The 22,674-nt window shown below is 41.7% G+C and overlaps 1 protein-coding gene across 1 annotated transcript in view; it reads right to left on the reverse strand.

Annotated features, from left to right (window-relative positions):
- The window catches only part of LOC140564069 (hippocalcin-like protein 1), a 36,808-nt gene that overhangs the window by 4,165 nt on the left and 9,969 nt on the right, over positions 1–22,674 (reverse strand). Inside the window, exon 2 of the mRNA XM_072689144.1 lies at positions 950–1,468. Within this exon, the coding sequence (XP_072545245.1) occupies positions 950–1,327 (378 nt within the window). The 5' untranslated portion in view covers positions 1,328–1,468. The remainder of the gene's footprint in view (positions 1–949; positions 1,469–22,674) is intronic.

The following is a 22,674-nucleotide window of genomic DNA, read 5'->3' on the forward strand; positions in this document are numbered from 1 at the left end:
GAGGTGTCCACAAAACATTTAGACATATAGTGTATGCTTAGGATGGGGAAAGATCAAGGACACTAGAAGAGGAATGTAACCTCACTCTTTTTTACAGACGTTTGCATGAATAGAACTTGGGTGCATGTATTTTTAGCGTGGTCCTGCCAGCTTCACTAAACTTACAGTGCAGTTAATTACATAATTAAAAAGTTAATTATGACAAATAATGGTAAATAAAACCTTAAAAACAAAACAAAATACTTCTCCTCTGGAAGAAGAGGAGAGTTTTACCTGAACAACTGTGTTCTGAACACAGCACAAAAAGATCAGAGTGCTGTGGGTCACCATTTCAATTATATCCACAGCCTTCCAAAGAAGAGGACCCTTGTCTATGGTTGAAGGTTCGAAATTTAAAACATCCACAAAATTATCCTTACGTCTGCTCTTACAATTTTGTGGAGGGAAAACAAACACCAGAACATCCTTACCAAGAGAAATGGCCTGGGTATGAAGGCTCTTAGGCTAACGTCCTACCAGACAGCCTCACAAACACTGGCCACATCCACTTCACCCGAGCTTCAGATCCGATCTTCTTCTTTGGATATAGGTGCCTCACAACACTCTGCCCTTTTTGCGTTGTGTTGCAAAGGTAGTTAGCTCTGCTGTAGATGGCTCTACATAACGGTAAATAGCCGGTTGGAGAGTTGAGTTAGCATAGCTGTCCACTGCAGTAGCCTACTTCAGACTGCATTCACTGGGAACACGATACGACCATAAACCATCTGATAGGAAATGACTGAAAGTTCTACGCAAAAGCAGAAGAAACTCTTGAAAGTGGGCGTGGCACAATAAGCTGAGCATGTGTCAGAAAAAGCCTCCTCTTTATCAATGGTGACTATACTTCTGGAGGGCCCCGAACACCAGGAGAACATACCTCTGAAAGATACCAAACATTGAGATTCCTCACCTGAACGATTTCCAGCATCTCTGCTCGGCTGATGTACCCATTCCCATCCAGGTCATACATGCTGAAGGCCCACTTGAGCTTCTGTTCCAACTTCCCCCGTGACGTCACGCTGAGCGCAATGATGAACTCCCTGAAGTCAATAGTCCCGTCGCTGTTGGTGTCGAATGTTCTGAACACGTGCTCGGCGAACTTGGAGGCGTCTCCGTAAGGGAAGAAGTTGGCGTAGATTTTCTTGAACTCCTCCACGGTGAGGTGGCCTGTGGGGCAGTCTTTCAGGAAGCCTTTGTACCACTCCTGCAGCTCGTGGTCAGTGAACTCTGTGTTCTCCCGCAGGTCGTGCAGCACCTCAGGCCTCAGCTTGCTGTTCTGTTTTCCCATGGTGCCCAAATAAACGATCCCCTCGCAGACAGGCAGGCTTTCCTCTTTTCTTCACTCAGTCTGTCCTCTTCCCACGGTGATCTTTTGTATTCCTGCTCCTTTTCTCCCAGCTCTTCCTCTTATCTCCTCAGACCTTGCACTCTGTCAGATGACAGGCGAGAGCAAGCAAGAAAGAGTGTGTTAGAAAGACGCAGAGAGAGGGAGAGTGAGGGGCAGAGAGAGAGAGAAACAGAGAGAGAAAGAGAGAGGGAGTTATCTTGTGGGATCGGGAGACATAAGGTTGGTTATAAATTGTTTTGGAGATGATTTTGATTCTACCACAGACGCCAATCTACTCAACAAAAGATCTGAATTTGGATCATTTATCAGTCCAGATTCATTCCAATGGAAATCAGCCTGAAAATGGCAAAGAATGTACAGCCTAGAAACGATGGCTGCTGCTACAGTACAAGGGTGATGGCTTCAGTCAAGGCTCATTAATCTAAAATAGACTTTAATATTTAACTAATCAAAAGGCATTACCATATTGAAGACCAGGGGTCAAGAAATAAATTAAGCCCTAATGAAACCATTAAGAAACACAGCAAATGCTACTTTTGCTCCCATCACACAATTATGATGCTCTTGAGTCATTACACATGCAAGCACAATGGAAATCTGGAGACGGTTCTGGCTTGCTTCAAATCCCTCCTCCCATGAGAGTTCCCTGAGGTATTTAAAACAAGTCAAATATCCAATCAGAAAATCAGTGCAGTGGAATTTAAGTTCATTTATGTAAATTCAAACCATTAAAAGAGCATTTGGTAAATTTCCTCTCCTGGTTTTCCTGGATTCAAAACTGTGAAACATGTAGAACATCTACATAAATTACAAAATTTAATAATTATTAAAATTTAATAATGACTAAAATCAGTAAAATATTTATTAATATTTTAATCAGTGGAATCAGCACCTGCATATCCTGTGACTCACAAAACCGGGGCTGCTGGACCGACTCCTTGCCTGTGTTTACGCTGATCTTCTGTCAGTCTGAGAGACACTCCTCAATGATGCCATTACTCCACCCCCATCTCCTCAATGCCCTGTAGCTCCACCCCCATTTCTTCAGCGCCCCATTTCTCCACCCTATCTCCATAATGCCCCACTACTCTACCCCCAACTTCTTCACCCAATCTCCTCAATTACCCATTACTCAAACCATCTCCTCAATGCCCTGTAACTCCACCCCCATTTCTTCAGCGCCCCATTACTCCACCCCATCTCCTCAATGCCCCACTTCTCCACCCCCAACTACTTCACCCCCTATCTCCTCAATTACCCATTACTTCAAACCATCTCCTCAATAATGTGGAGCTCCATTTCACCCCCATCTCCTTAATGCAGTGTAGCTCCACCCCCATCTCACCACCATCTCCTCAATGCCCCATTACTTCACCCCCATCTACGTCGGTTCAGCTGAAACAACATTGCTGAAGCCAACCAACTCATAACATGCCGTGCTGCCAAATCAATGTCTAGACTAGAAATGTGATAAAACGCAGTGGAGAGAATGACTACAGCAGAAGGGGACACTGGACACAGAATTAGCTCAGTTCCTCCTGAACATATATAAACACAATCAGTATACTGCACTGGACTGTCTGAGTGACAGGCTTTACATAATCAATGAGTAGATAAGTCTATCACTTACAGCTGTGCTGAGTAAAGCGCAGCTTTGGGTGAACCTCCTTCAGAGAAATAGGTTATACTGGTCTGCTGCAGCTAAAGATGCTATCCAGCGAACACAGGCGGTCACTGATAAACTCTGTGAGAGACCATGACAATTCTCACAGCAGCAAATCGTCACAAGCCAAATTCAAATGAAAATTTCACTAGCAAGAAAGTAGAGCAGCACCACATTTCATGGTAAAATGCTAGCACTATCACACTCCTCAGACACGGGAGTCTGATGCATGTTCCAGCCAAATGTGGGGAATGGTATGTGCACGTGGGAAGCATGATTAGATGATAAATTACTCTGAAAAAGAGATTTTAGAGGCATGCTTTGTGATAATGGCCAGGAATGAAATAGAAACAGTGTTGTTCCAGTGTTTGTGTTCTTCGTCTCTTAACCACTGAAGGGCCTGTTTCTTCAATCTTGACTAATGCTTATTTCAAGCGACAGTCTGCAAGTTTTGGGGCGTTGGGGATTTAGAGACCTCTCTGGTGAGAATGTGTTATTGCACTGAGCAGGCGGAAGAGAAGTTTTAAAATGTGCCTTGTGGTGCGGTCTCCTTTCAGAGCGAATTCATCTAAACATTTTTACATTTAAGTTTACATTTAGTCCGTTCCTTTGGTTTGACAGTGGGTGAATGAGCAGGTGAAGACTACGTTTGCTGTTTGGATATATCCACGTTTGCAGTAGCTCTCTCAGTAGCCGCTCTGTTTGTATGAGCACCTTTAGCAGTGCCATGGTTGCTCAGGTAACCGGCAAACTGTACCGGACCCTCTTTTAGAGGCTGTGTATGTGACGGAAGTACTTAAAAAAAAAAAAAGACATGTGACGTGGCTAGAAACACTCCCGGGAAAACCTACCAGACCACTCTGTTAATATGTACAGATTACACAGTGCAGGGATGGTCACGCAGCACACGGATACCTTTATTACAATATTCTCAGCCCTCCCCACTCAGAACACTACTGCTTTTAATTTAAATGATTTTAAATGCCGCTTTAAAAGAAAAAGAATAGGTTATTACCTTTAATAGTAGGTTTCAGAAAGGATTCCAGGAGCTTCTATTCACAGTTCACATTTTATTATAAGTCTATTTATTCTGCAGTGAAATGCTCTACCTGACTGACTGACGTTTAAGCTCTAACCACAGAGAGAAACAACAATGTTTTCTACGTTTTCCTTGTTCATAATATTCTTACGCAGCTGGACAACTGCTGGAAAATTAGCCCAGAGAGGCGAACAGCTCATGAGGCTTAATGACGACTGCAGCCGGGTTCCAAATTGCCTTTCCCACTGTGGTGAAATTATCTGTACTCCACAGGCCACTCTCTCGTGACTATCAAAAATGCCCATTTCCTGGTATAACTGAATGAGCACTGCTGTATGGCATTTGAGTCAACCATGTTCATTTTTCCCCCCTGAGAGTTTCCAGCCTTAATTTTACACCTGGAAAAAAAACAACATGTAGGAAGCTTCTGCCCATCAACAACAGAAATGCTGCCTACCAGCACACTCCATCAGAGGATGAGCGCTACAAGCAAAAGCAGAGCCTAGTGATGCATAGACACTCTATACATCGCTTCTGTGCTGCAGATCATACAGCACACACACACACACACACACACACACACACACACACACACACACACACACACACACACACACACACACACACACACACACACACACACACACACACACACACACAGTGTGTCCGAATGTTTATGAACACCCCTTCCAATGAACGCTTCTAATGAATGCTTATCTCTCTGCAGCAGATAAACATTAACCTATTGGCACCATACCTAATGCTCGATAAAGCCCCTCAGCATTAGGCTATAAATCAGTGGAACTGTTTTCTTTGGAAGGATGAACAAAACCAACAAAATCAGGATAATCCATTTTTATACCCTTGATTTCCAAAGAAACAATGAAACAGCAGGTGTCCCAATACTTTTGTCTATATGGTGTATCACCATTCACAAAGAATTCTCTTCATCAGTGCATCTAATAACCACAATACTTGTATAACTTCAGATCATACAACCCTACAATGAGGTCTCATTTTGTACTGTGTAGCTACTTGCCCCTGTTGCCCTGCTGATTATTAGCACAACCTGCAATCAGTAGGTTGATTACTGAAAGAAAGAAACAGAGATGGCAGGGAGAGCAGCAATGAGCAACTGATGTTACGATCATACCACTGCTTACACATTAACAAGCTGCCATGGCAGCTGAAAGGGCAAGTCTATTACACATCGCTTAGGCTAGGTGATGAGTGGCAGACACCCCAGTAGCTTTACCCAAAAACTGATGAATAATCATGATTCCAGGTAAGGAAATGCATCCTGGTCAGCCGTGTTTTCTCCTTCCCTGGATGTGGGGACTGAAGTGAATTGACCAGCTCTATTAAAGACCAGAAACTGTACCAAAAACCAACAGGTGCTATTGACACAGACCTCTCACACACACACACACACACACACACACACACACACACACACACACACACACACACACACACACACACACACACACACACACACACACACACACTTCTCAACCTCTAATACCCCTCCGACAGGTACAGTAAGGTCGCCATGGATACCATCACAAAGAACAGCAGACGTTGCCTCTTCAATGTGCACGAGTGGAGGGATCTGACCACATTCACACACTGCAAATTACTGATATGATTGTGAGGATGCGATGCCTTAAAATACTTAGAATTTTTTTTGTTGTTGTTTGTTTTGTTGTTGTTTTTTTTTTACATTGGTTGACGAATTTATAGAAGTATTGACAATAGAGAGCATGGCTACCATGAAGTTTACTGACACACAAGAACACCACTAACTGATGCTTGACTAAAGCCAACAGCATGTCCACAGTGTGGGAGTACTTCTTGGTTGATACGGGCAATAGAAAAAAAATGTCTGCTGCAAAATCTGTAACGCCAGTATCTCGAGGGATGGTACAACCAGCAAAGACTTCAATACATAAAATTTAATTACGCATTAAAGTGAAACCACGTTTTTCAAGCTTATTATACAGTATTTGGGATAAGATAAAAAGCAAAACCTATAAAAAATTAAATACTATAAATATCTGGATTTATAGACATCTATTGAGTATTTAAGTCAGAGTTGGTATCGGTGTTCAGTATCGACAGATACTTGAATCTTGGTATCAGTGCAATCCTGAACAAAAAAAGAACATTCGCAACATAGTGTAAAGCTCACTGCACAACGGATGCGCCCGGCACTGTGTGCCGATGCATGCACGTCATCACTCCAAGGACTTTTCAATTCTTCAGAGCACCAAGCAGCATTTGGACAGGAATACATTACATTAAAGCAATAATCGAGACCACAGAAAGCCAGTAGATCACATGTGACTTGAAATTTACACAGAAAAAGCCAGCCAGTCGCCTGGTAAACAAACCAATGGGAAGGCCAGGTTACTTAAGGTACTCATTATCAACAGTTTCATACTAATGTATCTGCTTTTGTTTGCATATAGATCTTAATTATTTAACTGCAACTGACCGAAATAAATAAATAAATAAATAAATAAATAAATAAATAATTGGTGTGTAAAAGTATGATTAGCTACTCAATCTCAAATTTAGTTGATAATTCGGGTAAATTAAACCAGACACAACCAGGCTTGGAGTTCTGCCAGCCCTACTTAAGCAAAACACTAACTGCAAGCCTCACTCACTTCAGACTGGGTCAGTAATCCAGATTCCCTCATTGAAAAAACAGGGTAAAAACAGGGTAGAGACAAAAGTGATTCTTTTAGGGTACACAGGGTCCCATTACATCCTGGGTAAAACCAACACAGCTTTCCACAATAAGAACATCACACCGTCACACACAACTGTCAAACATGGTGCTGGTAGTTTGTTGGTATGGAGATGCTTTGCTGCTTCAGGGTGACAAATCAGCCATCATCAGTCTGTGATCTGGAGCTCAAGCGCTATTAGGTTAAACAGCCAGACAACAAACCAAGTACAAGAGCAAGTCCACCCTCTGAATAGCTCAAAGAAAACCAAATGAAGAGTTTGGAGATGCCTCCTCAACTTGAATCTTGAATCTAATGGAGATGCTGTGACAGGACCTTAAAAAGGCAGTTTGTGCTGGAGTTCCCCCTTGGATGAATTAAGAAGTGTTAGCCACAATAGTTTTTATGAAGCATTGTTGCTGCTACAGGTGTGACAACTAAGAATTGATTTTAGGAGGCAACTTCCTGTCCTTCCAAGTAAGGCAGGTGCTGCAAAACTTTAATTAAATAATAATTAAAAGAACAGAGCTCGTAACAACATGCGACACAACGCATAAACCCATCACACAAGCTCCAAAAAGCAGATGCTGCTTCCTTCTGGATCGCAAAGTAGCATGCCAAGATCTGACACTCACTCTTTCCTCATGGTGAGAGAATGCCCACCACCTGCCACACACAAAGCAAACACAGCAGACCGTTCCAGGCGCACGCAAAGCCTGCACCAGTGACAGACAGGCATAGCTCCTTTGTGAATTACAATGGCTGAAATTTGGCTACATTCGAGGCTAGCCGGACCAATTTCTCAGAGTGTCTGCGAGCGTGACGTATGACGACTGTTCCATGCCATGTTTATCAGTCGGCATCACCTGTTTTCATGTCACACGATCCATTAGAAAACATTCAGAATGAGAAAGCGTTATGAATTATTAAAAAGTTGAATGGTCCTGACAGTGTGGAAAGGAACAGAGCGAAGACGGTGGCGCTAAAGCCTGCCAGAGATTAAGCCAAAGCTCCACGGCGGCCTACTGATCCCCTGCCATGGGAAATCAAGAGGGAGAAAATGCAAATATCGATCAGAGGAAGAGATGTGTCCAGGGGGATGGAGTTAATTGCACAGAGCTCAGCTCCGCTCCGTCGAAAGCTCTTAAGGCTAATGATGGTAATAGCTCTGTGGTGTAATTCAGAGAACAGTGGGCAAACCATGATTTCACAAAAAACACTGTGCGTAAAACGGCATCTAAGCTACAAATCAACTCGGCACTACCTGCTGCTTTTATTGGAGACATTCTGATTTAATGAGTGCCACCTGTTATCTGCATAATTACATGGAAAATAGTGGAAAATAGAAAGAGTAGACCCTCTGCTTCCAGCCGTTAATAGAGCAGCACAGCTGACATCGCTACGAAAAAGTAGCTGTTAGTTCAACTTTCCTTCAACTTTATATGCACTGTACTCACAGTTTTTTCACAACATTTGATGGATTAGCTTTTTTTTGGTTTATAAATCACTTTGATTGTCCCCAAAGAGATGTTCAATGGAACAACAGGGCAAAAGAACAACAGGATGTAGTGAAAAAAAAAAAACCTCCCATCCCAAATATCCTGTGGGTTTATGAGCAACAATAGGCCATTCATCTTCCTGCTGTTGACTTGGCTTAAGTCACTAACTCCTCCATGGAAGGAAAGAGTTAGTAAGCAGGGATCATAACACCTCCAAGAGGATATACACCAATCACACACACACACACACACACACACACACATACATACATACATACATACATACATACATACATACATACATACATACATACATACATACATATCCAAAGGTACCAATAAAAGTCGCCATTAATTGCTCACCTGGATCGTGAAAAAAGGCCAGAAGGCCGGTTTATGAAGGGATATTGCATCATGGTGAGTTCAGTGGATGGGGAGAATTGTTCCTACAGAAGTTTTCTCAAGAAGTTAGAAAACACTGCACTTAATAAATCTCACAGGGGGGACGGTGTGAGGTGTTTTTTCCTCCTGCTGATCCTTTCCAGAGTGGGTTTTCTCTATCTCTAAAAATATGGTTATTAAATGGTACTATGGCATTAGCCAGTAAGCACTGGGGACCGCAGGCAGACACTTTCCTCCCACCAGACACAGCATGAGAGAGAAATATGACTGTACTTCAATGGTGATGTGGGAACGTGTGCTTGTCTGCAAGGGAAGGATTAAGAAAATGTGTTACACCCCCAAAGTGTTACACAACTGCACACACACACGCACGCTAGTTCGGCATGGCTTGCGATTGCAGTTGTATATACTGTGATTCTGATTTAAACGTATTTCTTGGCAAATCATGCAAGTGACTATTAATGACATTATTGACAATCATGTGACATTTTAAGGACCGTGCCTAATAGATATTTTTGTGTGATGTAGGAGAATGGTTTTTGGTTCCCTAAAGATTTGTTCAATAGATGGTTCTTTAAAAAAACTATTGAAAATAAAACACGAGTGGGGAGAAAGAATCTAAAGTTCAAAGTACACATCATTTAAAAATTCAAGGACATTACAAAACCTTTACTTTATGCTCTGAACAAATCTTCAAACATGTTTCTCTAAGAAAACAATGGTGGTCCTACTCTGGCATTGCACAAAGAACCCTTTGTAGCACCTTTATTGAAGTATTTTGAGTTGTGATCAGTTCTGGTGTACAAATACGTATATAAGTACATTTGTGGCTTTGGTTGAAACGAAAGAAAACGCTCAGATGTTGTACAACAAGCCTGTAGGTGCCAAGAAGGACTGCCTCGATTTGTATAGTTTGTCTGATTTCTTGGGCATGATGAAAAACGTGCAGAGCGCGTAGTGTAATACATTTTCTTTGCTGTTGACTGCACTGAAATTGTCATTTGTATCCGGTCTCTTTAAGGAATGCGGAAAGAATATTCTGGATCTTTTTGCTCACTAGGGGGAGATTCAGAACAGTGTTTTGGTTTGGTTGGAAAATGGAGCACACGTTTTTTTTGACCGTAGCATTGCTTCGAACTTTACCCCTTTTTTGGTGGATATCCTGTTGAATCATTCTAAATGACCTGCTTGTAAGACGAAACCTTGCTTCAGTAAACATTTTTAAACCTACATGTGGACTCTGTGGTTACTAGAAGGAATGCTACGCGTCAACCATACTCAACCAGCTACTGGTTACAAAGCAACAGCCTACAAAGCCTATTTACCACCCTGTTATTTCGCCTCCGAATAAAAACACAGATTTTCCTTTTATAGAGGAAAACAAACTACAAGCTCTGCTCTTATTATCTTACTGGTTTTCAGCACTACATCAGGCTCACAGAAGCTACATATTATAGAACATGTTCAAAACTGTAAGAAAAACACGAATCATTCCTGATAGTACATGGCGAATAGCACTGCTGTCTTCTTGTCATGTCCTCTCAATAAGAAGTGCTGTTAGCGAGCTGAAGAGATTGTAACTGGTTAGCTTTTAGCCTTGCCCCCACTTGCTTCCCCCTAGGTTTGGCTTTCTTGAGTCTTACTGGTAAAAACATAAGCAGATACTTTCCCTTTCTGATGAGTGTTTAGCTCCAGCTTAGCTCAAGTAAGATGGTCTAGTTTCTTTTCAAGGGTTGTGGACAACGGAGAGAAGAGAGGATGAAAAGGTTGCACTGGCTGGAGCCTATAGCGTAAATCCGTATCGAGAGACACCACAGACATTAGCACAGAAAAAGCTGCATCCATGAGGCCTGGTTCCCATAACAACCTTTACTCCCATCACCTTCAGACTCTGCTAGTTATGTGCTGCTCTCCAGTATGAACACCACCATATTCTCCTGAAGTCATTGTTACGTTTTGCTGCTCTGACAGCTTTGAGTAGGGCTGTCGCTAGTGGGTTGGGTTTCAGTCAATTTTGTGGGTGTAAGTTACGAGTCGAGACTGTTACGCCAGAGTTTTGGGGTTCGGGGCCCGTTTTCCAGCTCTGTTCTGCTGGATTTACTTCAGAAGGAGGAACAGCAGTGGTTTGTCAGTTCCATGTATCGAACTCTCATTGTAAACACAGTTTTATATTCTAGAACCACGCTATATAGAGTGTGTATGAATATCTTGATCAATCACAAACACTCATCTGCGATTATCCCATCACATTGTATTGAAGACATGACTTGTTTTAGGTCTCATCTGCATATTGCAAAAAACACTTTTACAATAATGATTAACACACATACTCAGCCACATATAGCCACACAAACAAGGCCTTTAAAAAGTAGCCCTTCTTTTGTTTTTATTGTTTTTAGAAATGGAATCATGGTCAGTATAAATGCAGCTTTTTTTTTATACAAGAATTTACAAAAATAAGACTGCCTGCTGGCAGATTTATACATGTGCCAGATTTCTTCCATTTCTTAATGATGGGTTTAACTGAACTCCAGGGAATGGTCAGGAACCTTATGATTGCCGTCCGCAGACTTTACTTGATTTTCTGTAAGTATTCTTTTGTCTTCATGGGGTCTTCATTTGTAGCCAGGAGGACTGATTAACCAGTGACTGTGGCATAAAGACACCTTTCTGAAAGGTCCAATCACTTGAGACATTCGCACTCTGGTGATCTCCATTTCACTTATTGTGAGACTACTAACACCAGCTGCCTGGTTACCTCTGTTGAATTAGGTCAGTCACTTCAAAGTGGGTGAACATTTATGCAGACACTTATTATACAATATATTTTATTTAATTGACATTACCGTAGAAATCTGATTTCACAATGAAGTTATTGTAAAAAAATCTAATTATATTGGCCAAGATTACCATTTATAAGAGGGGTAAATACTATAGGGACTGTGTATGTATGAAGAATGAAACAAGGCTGGACAGTTCACTGATATTTCAGCTGCATATCACGACGCTCCCTGTGGCTTACAGTAATGATAAAAATGTGGTGATGTGCAGACAATATGAGCACCACGAAACCAATCTGCCAACACAAAATAAGCAGGAGAATTGAATTTTTCCCCCCAAGGAACTGATTCTAAACTAAAGAATCGATTTGCTGTTTTTCAGTCTATCACGGTTCCATTCCTCCAGCTCCATTTTCCTCCGGCATAGCAGTAACACACTCACACACTCCTGTTTCCATAGACATTTTCAGTGTGGTCGACAAGAACATCTGTATTTTTGCTAAGTCCCTCTGTGGCAAGGCTTGGAGCTGGGCCTCAAAATTCAATATGTGATCATCATCATCATCATCATCATCATCATCATCCTCCATGAGACAATGAGCATTCTCATTTCTGTTAATTGGTTGTTCAAAGAATACATAAATAAATAATAAATACAGGGATACAGGTTTTTTTTTTTTTTCACACCGTGAATCTAATCTGAGTATCCTGATGTTGAGCAATAGCAGATACCAATCTGAATCAGATCTTTCTGTTTTCATAGAAAACACAGTCTTAAACTTGGGTAAACTACACTATGTGTCCAAATGTTTCTGGACACCCCTTTGTATTCAGCTACTGTCAACAGAGCAGATAAACATGAACCAATTGGTAACATTCCTAAAGTCTGGCATGGGCTAGAGGGGTATAAAGTCCCCCAGAAGTTATTATCCACCACCCTGACCTAACTAATGCTCTTGTCACTGAATGCAATCAAATCCTTACAGCAATGCTAATAAAAAAAAGACCTGAACGCCTTCCCTGGACTGTAGAGATCGGTACCAAAATCACAGTAAACTTTATATCCTTGGTTTTGGAAGAAACAATGAAATAAGCAGGTGTCCCAATACTTTTGTTTATATAGTGTATGTTAGGCTGCCAATTTATACTGGAGTAAGTTGGAGTAAAACTTGTACAGTTTAACTGACCTCCCTGGTCTACTGTCCACCAGTTACCGTCCACAAGGCTGCAAAAATAAGACTCCGCTGTCTTCCCTTCCTACCCAATCGGTTATGGTCACCGAAAGCATAAAAAAGGCATATTCATTCCTACATTACACTTTTGCTGATTTTGTCTAATCTGTAAAGCAAGTTGACCGGGAGTTTGGCCTCATCATGAAGTACATGAAAAGAGCAGCACAGCCAGCAGCCAGTATATCTAAAAGTTATTCTAATGAAAGTAAGGGTGATACATGTGAACTGAGCTGATTCTCTCTGAAAGAAAGAGGTTGAGTGTAACTCCCCACTCCCCAACAGAGAACACAGACAGGTCTATTGAGTTCACTAACTGGACTACTTAGCACAAGGAAAGACCAATCGGGATGTTCCCTGTCTCACACTCTCGTTACGTCTGTTGCTCACAAATCGCAAAGTCTCCCAGCAGAGCACTACACAGAACACCGCTCTGCATCTCCAACACTGCAGTGTCCTCCCTTTCTGAGCTCCTCTAGAGGTGCACACCCCCAGCTGTCTATTGAGGGAGTAGAGTGATGCATCAGTCCTTTCCACCCCCCTCTGAAACCTTCTCTGGAAGGATCAGCTCCGGTGCCCTTTATTGGACGGACACATGCAAAATTTCTTTTACTCCATCAGTAGCTTGGACACAGTTTTTGATCTGCATATACGCATAAATGTATTTGCGTGTCTGTTGGTCTCTGTATAGGTATGTGAACATATGTCTGTCTGTCTCACTTCCTGCTCTACTATCCCCATCCTTTCACCTTTCAGTTCCCTAAGCAAGCCTGACGTACAATGTCCAGATTTCAAAGATACTGTATATGATCGGCAAGCATCAGGGAGCCCCTATCAATATGCAGGAGAACCCCCAGACTAATGAGAGAGGTGGACTGTCTGATTTCCTTGGTAAATGTGCCTTACTGCTGCTTTATCATGAATAATGTCTATTTATGGCATCCCCAACAAAGCAACACAGCGGTGAAAACAAAGGCCCGGATATGGATTTAGTCAACAGTCAATTCCTGTCCCACTTCGTTCCAAAATGACTCAAAAGTAAAATCTTTTAACATTGAGTTCAGGTAAATGTTAGGATTTTGTCTGTGTCCTGCAAAGTTGGCAATTTTTGGTTTATGCATTTTTGGTTTAAGCCATGCCCGTTATCTGTTCACAACTTTTAAAGAAGGAATCAGGAAAAAGTATCATTTTTAAAGTCAAAGTATCTTCATTAGTATCAAAAACAAAAGCTTTAAATCTTAATTAGACTTCCCAAACCACAAATAAGTGACATTTTAAGGGCCAGTTGTCTCTACACAGTCCATAGCGGCCTGTAGAATCATTAGCAAGTAGAGGAAAAAAAAAGCCATTTCTTAAATGTAGAAATCTTACATTCACTGGTTTTGTAATGCATGGATTCCCCCGGCTCTCTGTCTTTATTAACCACTTCTTCAAACACACTCCGCTCCCTCTGCGCCGCTTCATTGTGGCAGTGAACTCCTTCCCACACACAGGCTGTTGCACCACACACACACACGAAGAACCCAAGCTGTCAACTCGGCCGCCTTTTCTCCTTCTCTCTCCCGCTCAGCTCCTCACACTTCATCAACCATGTGTGACCTTCGTCTGAGAAGCTCCGGCCGCGCTGCAGCACGTTTATTAAAAGTTTTCTTTTCACACAATCACTCACCTTTTCTTTCATTTCTCAGGCAGGTTTGACACCTTGCAGAATTACACAGTGACTGCAGAAGAAGCTCGCATATGCATGAACATCAGCTGTTTCTTCACTCCGTACTGCGCAGAAACACAGAATGAGCTGCAACCCAAGTGAATTACAGCAAAGTGTTAGGAGATACAAACACATGAATGGATTTGAATAGTCTTTTTATTCTCTACAGTCTTAAAATAAGGGTTATTAAAACAGTTCTTTAAGCAAAGACATTGGGGAACCACTTTATAATAGAATAATGCTTATAATAGACATAACTGAAATTAGTCAACCCTCAGTGCAAATTAGGTTAACTAGCAAAATTTACAAAGACTTTAAATTGCTGGCAATAAACCAATCCAATGAGAGCAATTTAAATATCTCAACACTAATAATTACATAATAGCTAATAAGTGGTTTCTCCAAATTCAACACAATTATTGGTATTTTTCCAGTTTTCTCCTAATTTGGTTCTAACAATTAACCCATTATTTCATAACATTCCCTCAGCACTAACAATGCTCCCGACACCAGACCACTGCCTCTTTTCGAACTGCTGCAGATGTAATTGCCAGGCATGTCCCAGGATTTAAACCCGCAAACCCTGGGCCATAAAAGTGACTTTTAATGACTACCACAGTCTCAGAATTATCCAACGCCTTCTTAACTTGAGTCTTCAGGACTTAGTAGAACACACTTTAGCGGTTATGACCTACTGCATAGGTGATGTGTAGCCAGACACCAGCTTCTGGCAGCGTTTCTGAGGAATCTTAGCCCATTCCTCATGTGCAATAACCGCCAGTTCATCCAATATTCTTGAGTTTGCTGCTACAACCGCCTTCTTCAAATCCCACCAAGGATTTTGTGTGGGGTTTGAGTCAAGCGACTGTTATGACCCCTCCAGAATCTTCCAGGACCTCTTTTGAAACTAAGCCCTGGTGGAATTTGAGGTATTCTTGGGATAGTCATTCTGTTGCAAGGTCTGCTTGCTTCCTATGGCACTGGAAATCACCAAGATTGATAACATAAGATTTCATTTCTAAACATCCAGGATTGTTTAAAATGTATCAACACTAGCAGATCCAGTACTGTGGCACCTAAGAACACTATTTAAACCCATTTATCTCAGCGATAAGAGATGCAGGTAATACAGTAACAAGAAGCAAGAATTTCTCATTCTGAAGAAAGAAGATCTTGTGAGCTAGTCCGAAGAACAAAGCTTGGTTCCAGGTTTTTTCTGAACCCCCCCAGCCAGCGGCTCACCTGATTTACCATCATGAAGCACTGATTTACCAAACTTGATAAGTTAATAATAGTAGACTGCCATGAGGAGAACTTTGCAGATGAACACAGCGATGGAAAACCACAACTTTCTGTAGGAATATTTTTAGTAATTATTCTAATATTAGTGTTTTACTGAGGAAATAAACACTTACTACAATATCAGATATTGGTGCACAACTGAGGTCATTGTATCCTAATTATTTGTCAGTCACAGAGAGCTTTTGTACCCTATTAAACTCCTGTTGAACGGTCAGCACTCTATCCAACTGAGTCGCACATATCCATCAACATGAATACAAGCAATGGACTCCGCCAACCATATGTGCAGATCAAACAACAATGGTAGAGTGAGAGAGAGAGAGAGAGAGAGAGAGAGGGAGCTCTACAAGATGCAGAAAACGCAGTCAAAGCTCTCATCACTAATGCATGTTCTAAGGTATTCTCTCTACCAGGTCTCAGAATGCAGTGAGTGGGTAACCTGACCAGCCCTCAAAACTACACCACATGGTGTATGGACCGCCTGACACCACCAGCAGGCACACATGCATGAGGTGGGATAGATTCTACAGCCTTCCTGTGGTCCTACAGATGTATATCACTGGAGAACATACATCAATCAGCCATAACATTAAAAACTATTTCCTAATAAAGACTGTAGACATGTTCATTAATGTGGAAGAGTAAATAGTAGTGTTAAATGGGTTCCTTGAGAAGCCGACCCCGCAGTGCTGTATCTTTAGTTACAGCACTAAAGATGTTAGTGAGTAGTTTCTTTTAGCAATACAAGGCTATGTCTCTTTGCTAGTTGTGGTGTTCAGGGTGCTCGCTTATGTTGCTAATGTTTACATGGACTGAGTGGGAGGAATTAAACCTGCCGAATATTTTCTTCAGCCAAGAAAAACTAGCCTTTCGTCCAGGTTGGAGGAACATCCTGGCATGTTGATTGGCCTCCTGTTGGCTGCCCTGAAGCCTGGCAAGGCCTGTTAAACGGTGCAGGCCTAGGTTCAAGGACACCAATATCTTGAACCAGATGTGATGATGTCGGTCCCCCCTCATGTCATTAAATCACACTAACTTGTTAAGGTATGGACTCCACAAGACCTAACAGCATTGGCTTTTTCAGCAGTTTGTGCTGAGAAGTAGCTTTTCTGTAGGACCAGACAGGCTACCATTTACTCCTCATGTGCAATCAATGAGCATTAGGTACCCATGATTCTGTTATCAATTCACCAGTTGTCCTTCCTTGAAGCAATTTTGGTAGGTACTGACCACTACGCATGAGGAATACCCCATAAGACCTTCCCTTTTGGAGATGTTCTGACCCAGTCTTCTAGCCATCACAAAGTGACCCTAGTCAAAGTCACTCAGATTCGTATGCTTGACCATTTCCCCTGTTTCCAACACATCACGATCAAGAACTGACTGTTCCCTTGCTGCATTGCACCCCATAACAGGTGCCATTGTAACTAGATAATCAGCATTATTACTAAGGTCATGTTTAATGTTATGGCTGATCTGTATGTCACAATCTCTGGCACCCCTGAGTTGATTATGTTGCACGCACTGGCCAAGCAATAAGCACTTTATAATCTCTCGATTCCCAAATCATTATGTAGAGTGAGATATACATATGGGATATTCCATGTCATATCAGAGATGTTTCATGTGATGAGAAATCAGCTGGCTGATAATATTAGCAAATATTGACAAGCCACAATTTAAATGTCTGTCAATGAACATACTATATGTGGTAATAAGTGATTTGGGGGGATTCAAAAGAAAAATGTCAAATGTATCCAAACCCACCTTTCAGAATGAGATTGAATATATTTTACAAAAATTAGAGAACTGATGAAAAATAAGAAAAATAACAGGCAACAAGAAACCAAACCTGCTAAGCCTCATGTGCAGCCCTGGCCCCAGTGGCCCTTATTTTATTTAAGACCAGTATCTGCTGCTGTGTCACACTGACAGTCATATCAGTAAGTAAAGGACTTTTTTAACTAAAACAACTGAAGTAAAAATGAACATCTAATACATACACAGAATTCTGCACTGCTCGAATGTTTGGGATCGAGTGATCAAGCCTTATTACTCCTTATTATTCCTTATTACTCTACACAGAATCTCCATATTTGACAAAATGGCTGTAAATCACAAACACCCTCACACTTAAAAGGCCGTCCTTATTCTGACATGAAGTTTAGCAAGCGTAATTTCGCGTCTCTCCCTCACACAGAACCAGGCTGCACTTCAAGGTCCAACAAGCTTTAGCAATTTCCAGGTGTTGCTTGTTGTAGACTGAGGACTGTAGGAGGTTTTCTTCTGTCAGTTCCTTCCCACATGTCGGCAGAGAGATCTCATTCCCTCACACTTCACTGATGAGACTAAGGAATGACTATTTATATTTACCCATGAGCATCTAAATAACTCCCATGAACATCAGGTTAGTGGGAAGAATTTAAATTAATGGAATTTCTAAACAGACGGAACCAAGGGTGCCAATTCTTACGGTTGATGTATGTATGATGTGAAGGCTATGATGTGATGTAACCATCTTTGTAGCATTAGCGTTTGTGTGTAGACCTACCTAGAAAAAAACTGGTCAGCTTGACAGCTTGTGAACATCCCCTTGGCGGAGCTTAGCTAGGCAGAAGAGCTTGTGAACCTTACAGGGTCATACGCATCACTCAAATACGCCGGCTATTCTGCAGAGCTTCCATTCACATTCATGTGGCTGATGGTGAATCCTCTGCAGTGTTAACCTGAAATGACTGAGCAAGTCATTCAGCCATACAATAAAAACTCATCAAAAGTTCTGCAAGGAGATAAACCACAATGGCACAGCAGGACAAAGAAAACCATCAATAATGCTATGCTGGGTAACCCAGAACATCTAGCCATCACAATTTGTCAAATTCTCTTGTCAAAGTGGCTCAGATTCTTAAGCTTGCTTATTTATTTATTTCTCATCACCTACTAGAAATGACTCCTTCATATATTCACATTTTGACAGACACTACTGCAGATGAATATAATCAATGATTTTACTTCACACTAATGTTATGGCTGATTGACTTTTGCACAGTACATTTACATTCACAGCATTTAGCAGACGCTGTTATCCAGAGCGACTTACAAGAGTGCTCTGCTATTTACCCAAGAAAAACCTCAGCTAGTTAGAATAGACTAATAGTTCAAAGATACCTCTAAGCTTTAGACATTACTAAGCACAAGTCAATAAGGTGACCATAGTACTCTGCAATTCCTCCAAGTATTCTCGGAAGAGGTGGGTCTTCAGTCTGCGTTTGAAGACAGCGAGCGACTCTGCTGTTCGGACACCCAGGGGAAGCTCGTCCTACCATTTCAGTGCCAGGACAGAAAAAAAGCCTGGATGCTTGTCTTCCGCGGATTTTGAGGGATGTACTGTTGGTGTACACCAGAGATCTCCCTTTATTTATTTAATTTTCAGTAGAATTCAGATATACACTCAACGGAAAAATACACAGAAGCTCAAAAACAAAATATGACGGCTTAATTCTCTTCAGGAGATTCACCATCAGCGTTTCCACAGAAATCTGCAGAGATGTTTTTTTTTTACACCTCAGAGCTTTTCAGAGAGATTCAGAGATTGATTTTCTGCTCTCTTACAAAAACTAAAGCTTTAAAAGGTGCCCTAAATGGGAAAGTGTATTTATCTTGGCATAGCTGAATAATGAGAGTTCAGTATATGGACATATTGTGAACCTTGAACACACAACAGGCCTGTTGTATTTGAGCAAATTATACAGGTTGTCTTCAATACTCCTAAGTTCAGCCATGCAACTCCTCTTCTGCATTCTCTTCACTGGCTTCCTGTAGCTGCTGCCAGCACTAGATTAAAACCCCTGACGTTGGCCTACAGAGCCAAGAATGGACCAGCCCCTCCGTATTTGATGGTGATGGTCAAAACCTGATGTGTACCAAGAGTCCTTCCAGCTAAAGTACAGCTCGGCTTGACCCACCATCCTTTAGGATACACAGAAGACAAGCATCCAGGCCTTTTCCAGTATTAGCACCGAAGTGGTGGAACGAACTTCCCCTGGGTGTCTCCATATTGACTTCTGCATTTAGTAGTGTTCAGGAGGTAGAGTAGTATTAGAGGGATCACTTGGATCATAGTCGATACAAACTAGCTAGGGGTATTTTCTGATTAAACAGTCAAGCACTTTAAGTCACTCTGGAGAAGAAAACCGATGTACATTTTTGCCTTAAATATAAAACATACACCCTTACAAGCAAATGTCAAATGCCAAGGCTAAACGCAACGGCTTCTTCAGGAGGATATGGAAGCAAGGCTGAAAGGCTAAAAGCTAACAGCAGCCGACCAGCGGGAGTGCCACAGTAAGAGGAGAGCCATGAGTGATATTCGGGTAAGAGCCAGTAAAGGGAGCAGGTTCTAGTCAGCTTCTGGGTTAAAGGCCAACGTTACCAGACCTTACCATTATCTCTTTAGCTAGCTAACTGCACAGTATGCCGGCTAGACATAGAGGGGATCCAGCACAGAAACAGTATTATTACAATTCTTGCTACAGGTCTACAAACAGGGTTAAGCTAGGCAATGCGACTGTGAGCTGTAAAATAACAGGGTGGTAAACAGGCTTGTAAATCTGCACCCAAGCCTTTTTCACCCAAACTAAAGTCAAATACTTACTATTTATACATAAACACCAACTTAAATGTGCCACAATGCATTTATTGACTATTTTAAGTATGGTTTATCTGATGAGGGCAATGTTGGTGGTCTACCAGGTTTTGCATGGTTGTTAGGAGTTATTGTCTGCATAATTAAATCAGTTTTTAAACCCCAGTGTGTGAATGTAGGTATTTTTGTTCGATTCAATGCTCAGGTAGTTTTTAAATAATATGGAAACACACATGTAAATGTTCCTCCAGTCACTACTGCGTATTCAGTGCATTCTGAATTAGTGCTAAGCAATTAAATCCAACCAAAATGTGTTTAAATGATTATTAATGACCTGCAATCAAAGTTGAATTGTTGTGAGGCCAGAGATTTAGTCCTAATAATCTACAAACACCAGCTTCAAAACGTCCCCTCTGATTGGTCTTCAAACAGCTTTGTAATTATCAAGTTCAAGACCTTCTACAAGTTCTTACGCAACAGCTCTGAACTGAACCACCCGCTGATCTTGGCCTGCACAACTGATTAAAACACAGCTCATCCCATATAATCACTGCTGACTAACTCAACATTCGGCGAGATTAGAATAGGACTATGAAGGGACACGATTTTTGGACGGATACTTGCTGCTCGTGAGGGCCTAAATGTAACTAGTTTCACTGAGATCATTTAAGTATTTTTTGGGCTATATATTGTCCCAGAAATAACTGCCATAAGCAATATTGTTGTCCTTATAAGGACATTGTATGGCACTAATATATTGATAGCAATAGCAAAAATGCAAAAACACCCCCTTTTAAAGAGCAATGAACTTTTAATTACTACTACTACTACTACTACTACTACTACTACTAATAATAATAATAATAATAATAATAATATGGGAGATGGACACCGATCAGCCATAACATTAACACCACCTTTGTGTTTCTACACTTATTGTTTATTATATCGCCTCCACTTACCATAAAGAAGCACTGTGTTTTATAATTGCAGACTGTAGTCCATCTGTTTCTCTGGACTCGGTTACCCTCCTTTCACACCAGAAAGGCTTTCTATTAGATTTTGGAGGAGCATTGCTGTGAGGATTTGATTGCATTTAGCAACAAGAGCATTAGTGAGGTCAGGATGTTTGGGCTTGAGTATTGGATGAAGCACCAACCATCATTCCAGAGAACACAGCAGTTCCACTGCTCCAAAGCTCAATGCTGGGGGGCTTTATACCCCTCTAACCCACGCCTGGCATTAGACAGCAAGGAGCTAATAAGTTTATGTTTATCTGTGCCAAAGAGTCCTATTTGAATGCAATCATTAGAAGGAGTGTCTACAAACATTTGGACATAGAGTGTATTATATATGATAAGTAGACATAAATGGCATCTAGAAAAAAAAGGCAGTTTTACTGAAAAACTGATTGACAGAGCAGCCGTCCACCAAGCTGGCTGACAGCACACGCAAAGTGCTGCTTGGGAGTTGATCAGCACCTCTCAGAAGAAGCCTGCCCACCGTTTCCAACAATACGCTTGAAAATTCAGCCGTGTCTGAGGAGAACTTCCCCATTTCCTGCCAGAGAGGCATGCAGAAGCACAATGTCTAAAAATGACTACACGGAAACCCCGACAGAGGAAGAGTGGCGCCTTGTCTAAGCATGGAAGATTTCCTATATGAGGTGTGAAACAGTCTGGTGTGTGCGTGTGTGTGTGTGTGTGTGTGTGTGTGTGTGTGTGTGTGTGTGTGTGTGTGTGTGTATATAAAAGAGTGTGTGTGAGAGAGATTAGCATATCATTCAGCTTTCTCCAGTTATTGCACGGCTATTGAATCACTCTGTTTTTCCTGCCATCATTTTGTTTTCTGCTCTCTCATTATTTAATCAGCTTCCATCTGAATCCCTCGATCCAGTGCCCCCTTTTCTCTCTGGTCTGCTTTCTCTTCATCTCTCCTCACACCTCACACCACACGTTTCTCCAAAGGCCCTAGCTCTGCTAACATTAGCAGCTGAGAACTCACAGAAGAGATATGATGTTCTCACGTTACAGCGGATTATAATTACTGTTGATGCCAGTCTTTTTTTCTCCTCCAGCACTGGAAACATCTCTGCACTCAAATGAAACCCCATCACACTGGACTGGGAACCAGCCCTGCCTTGCCTTGGCCTGGGAGGCTGATCCAGAATAGCTGGAGAATGAGAGAATGGCCCAGTGGGAATAAATGTCACTGACAGACACGAAGCAGGCTTGAGACAGACTCCCTTTGTCCAGAACTGTAGTCCCCCACTGCAGTCAGGCAGG

This window comes from Salminus brasiliensis, chromosome 10 (assembly GCF_030463535.1).
Source record: "Salminus brasiliensis chromosome 10, fSalBra1.hap2, whole genome shotgun sequence".
Lineage (NCBI taxonomy): Eukaryota > Metazoa > Chordata > Actinopteri > Characiformes > Bryconidae > Salminus > Salminus brasiliensis.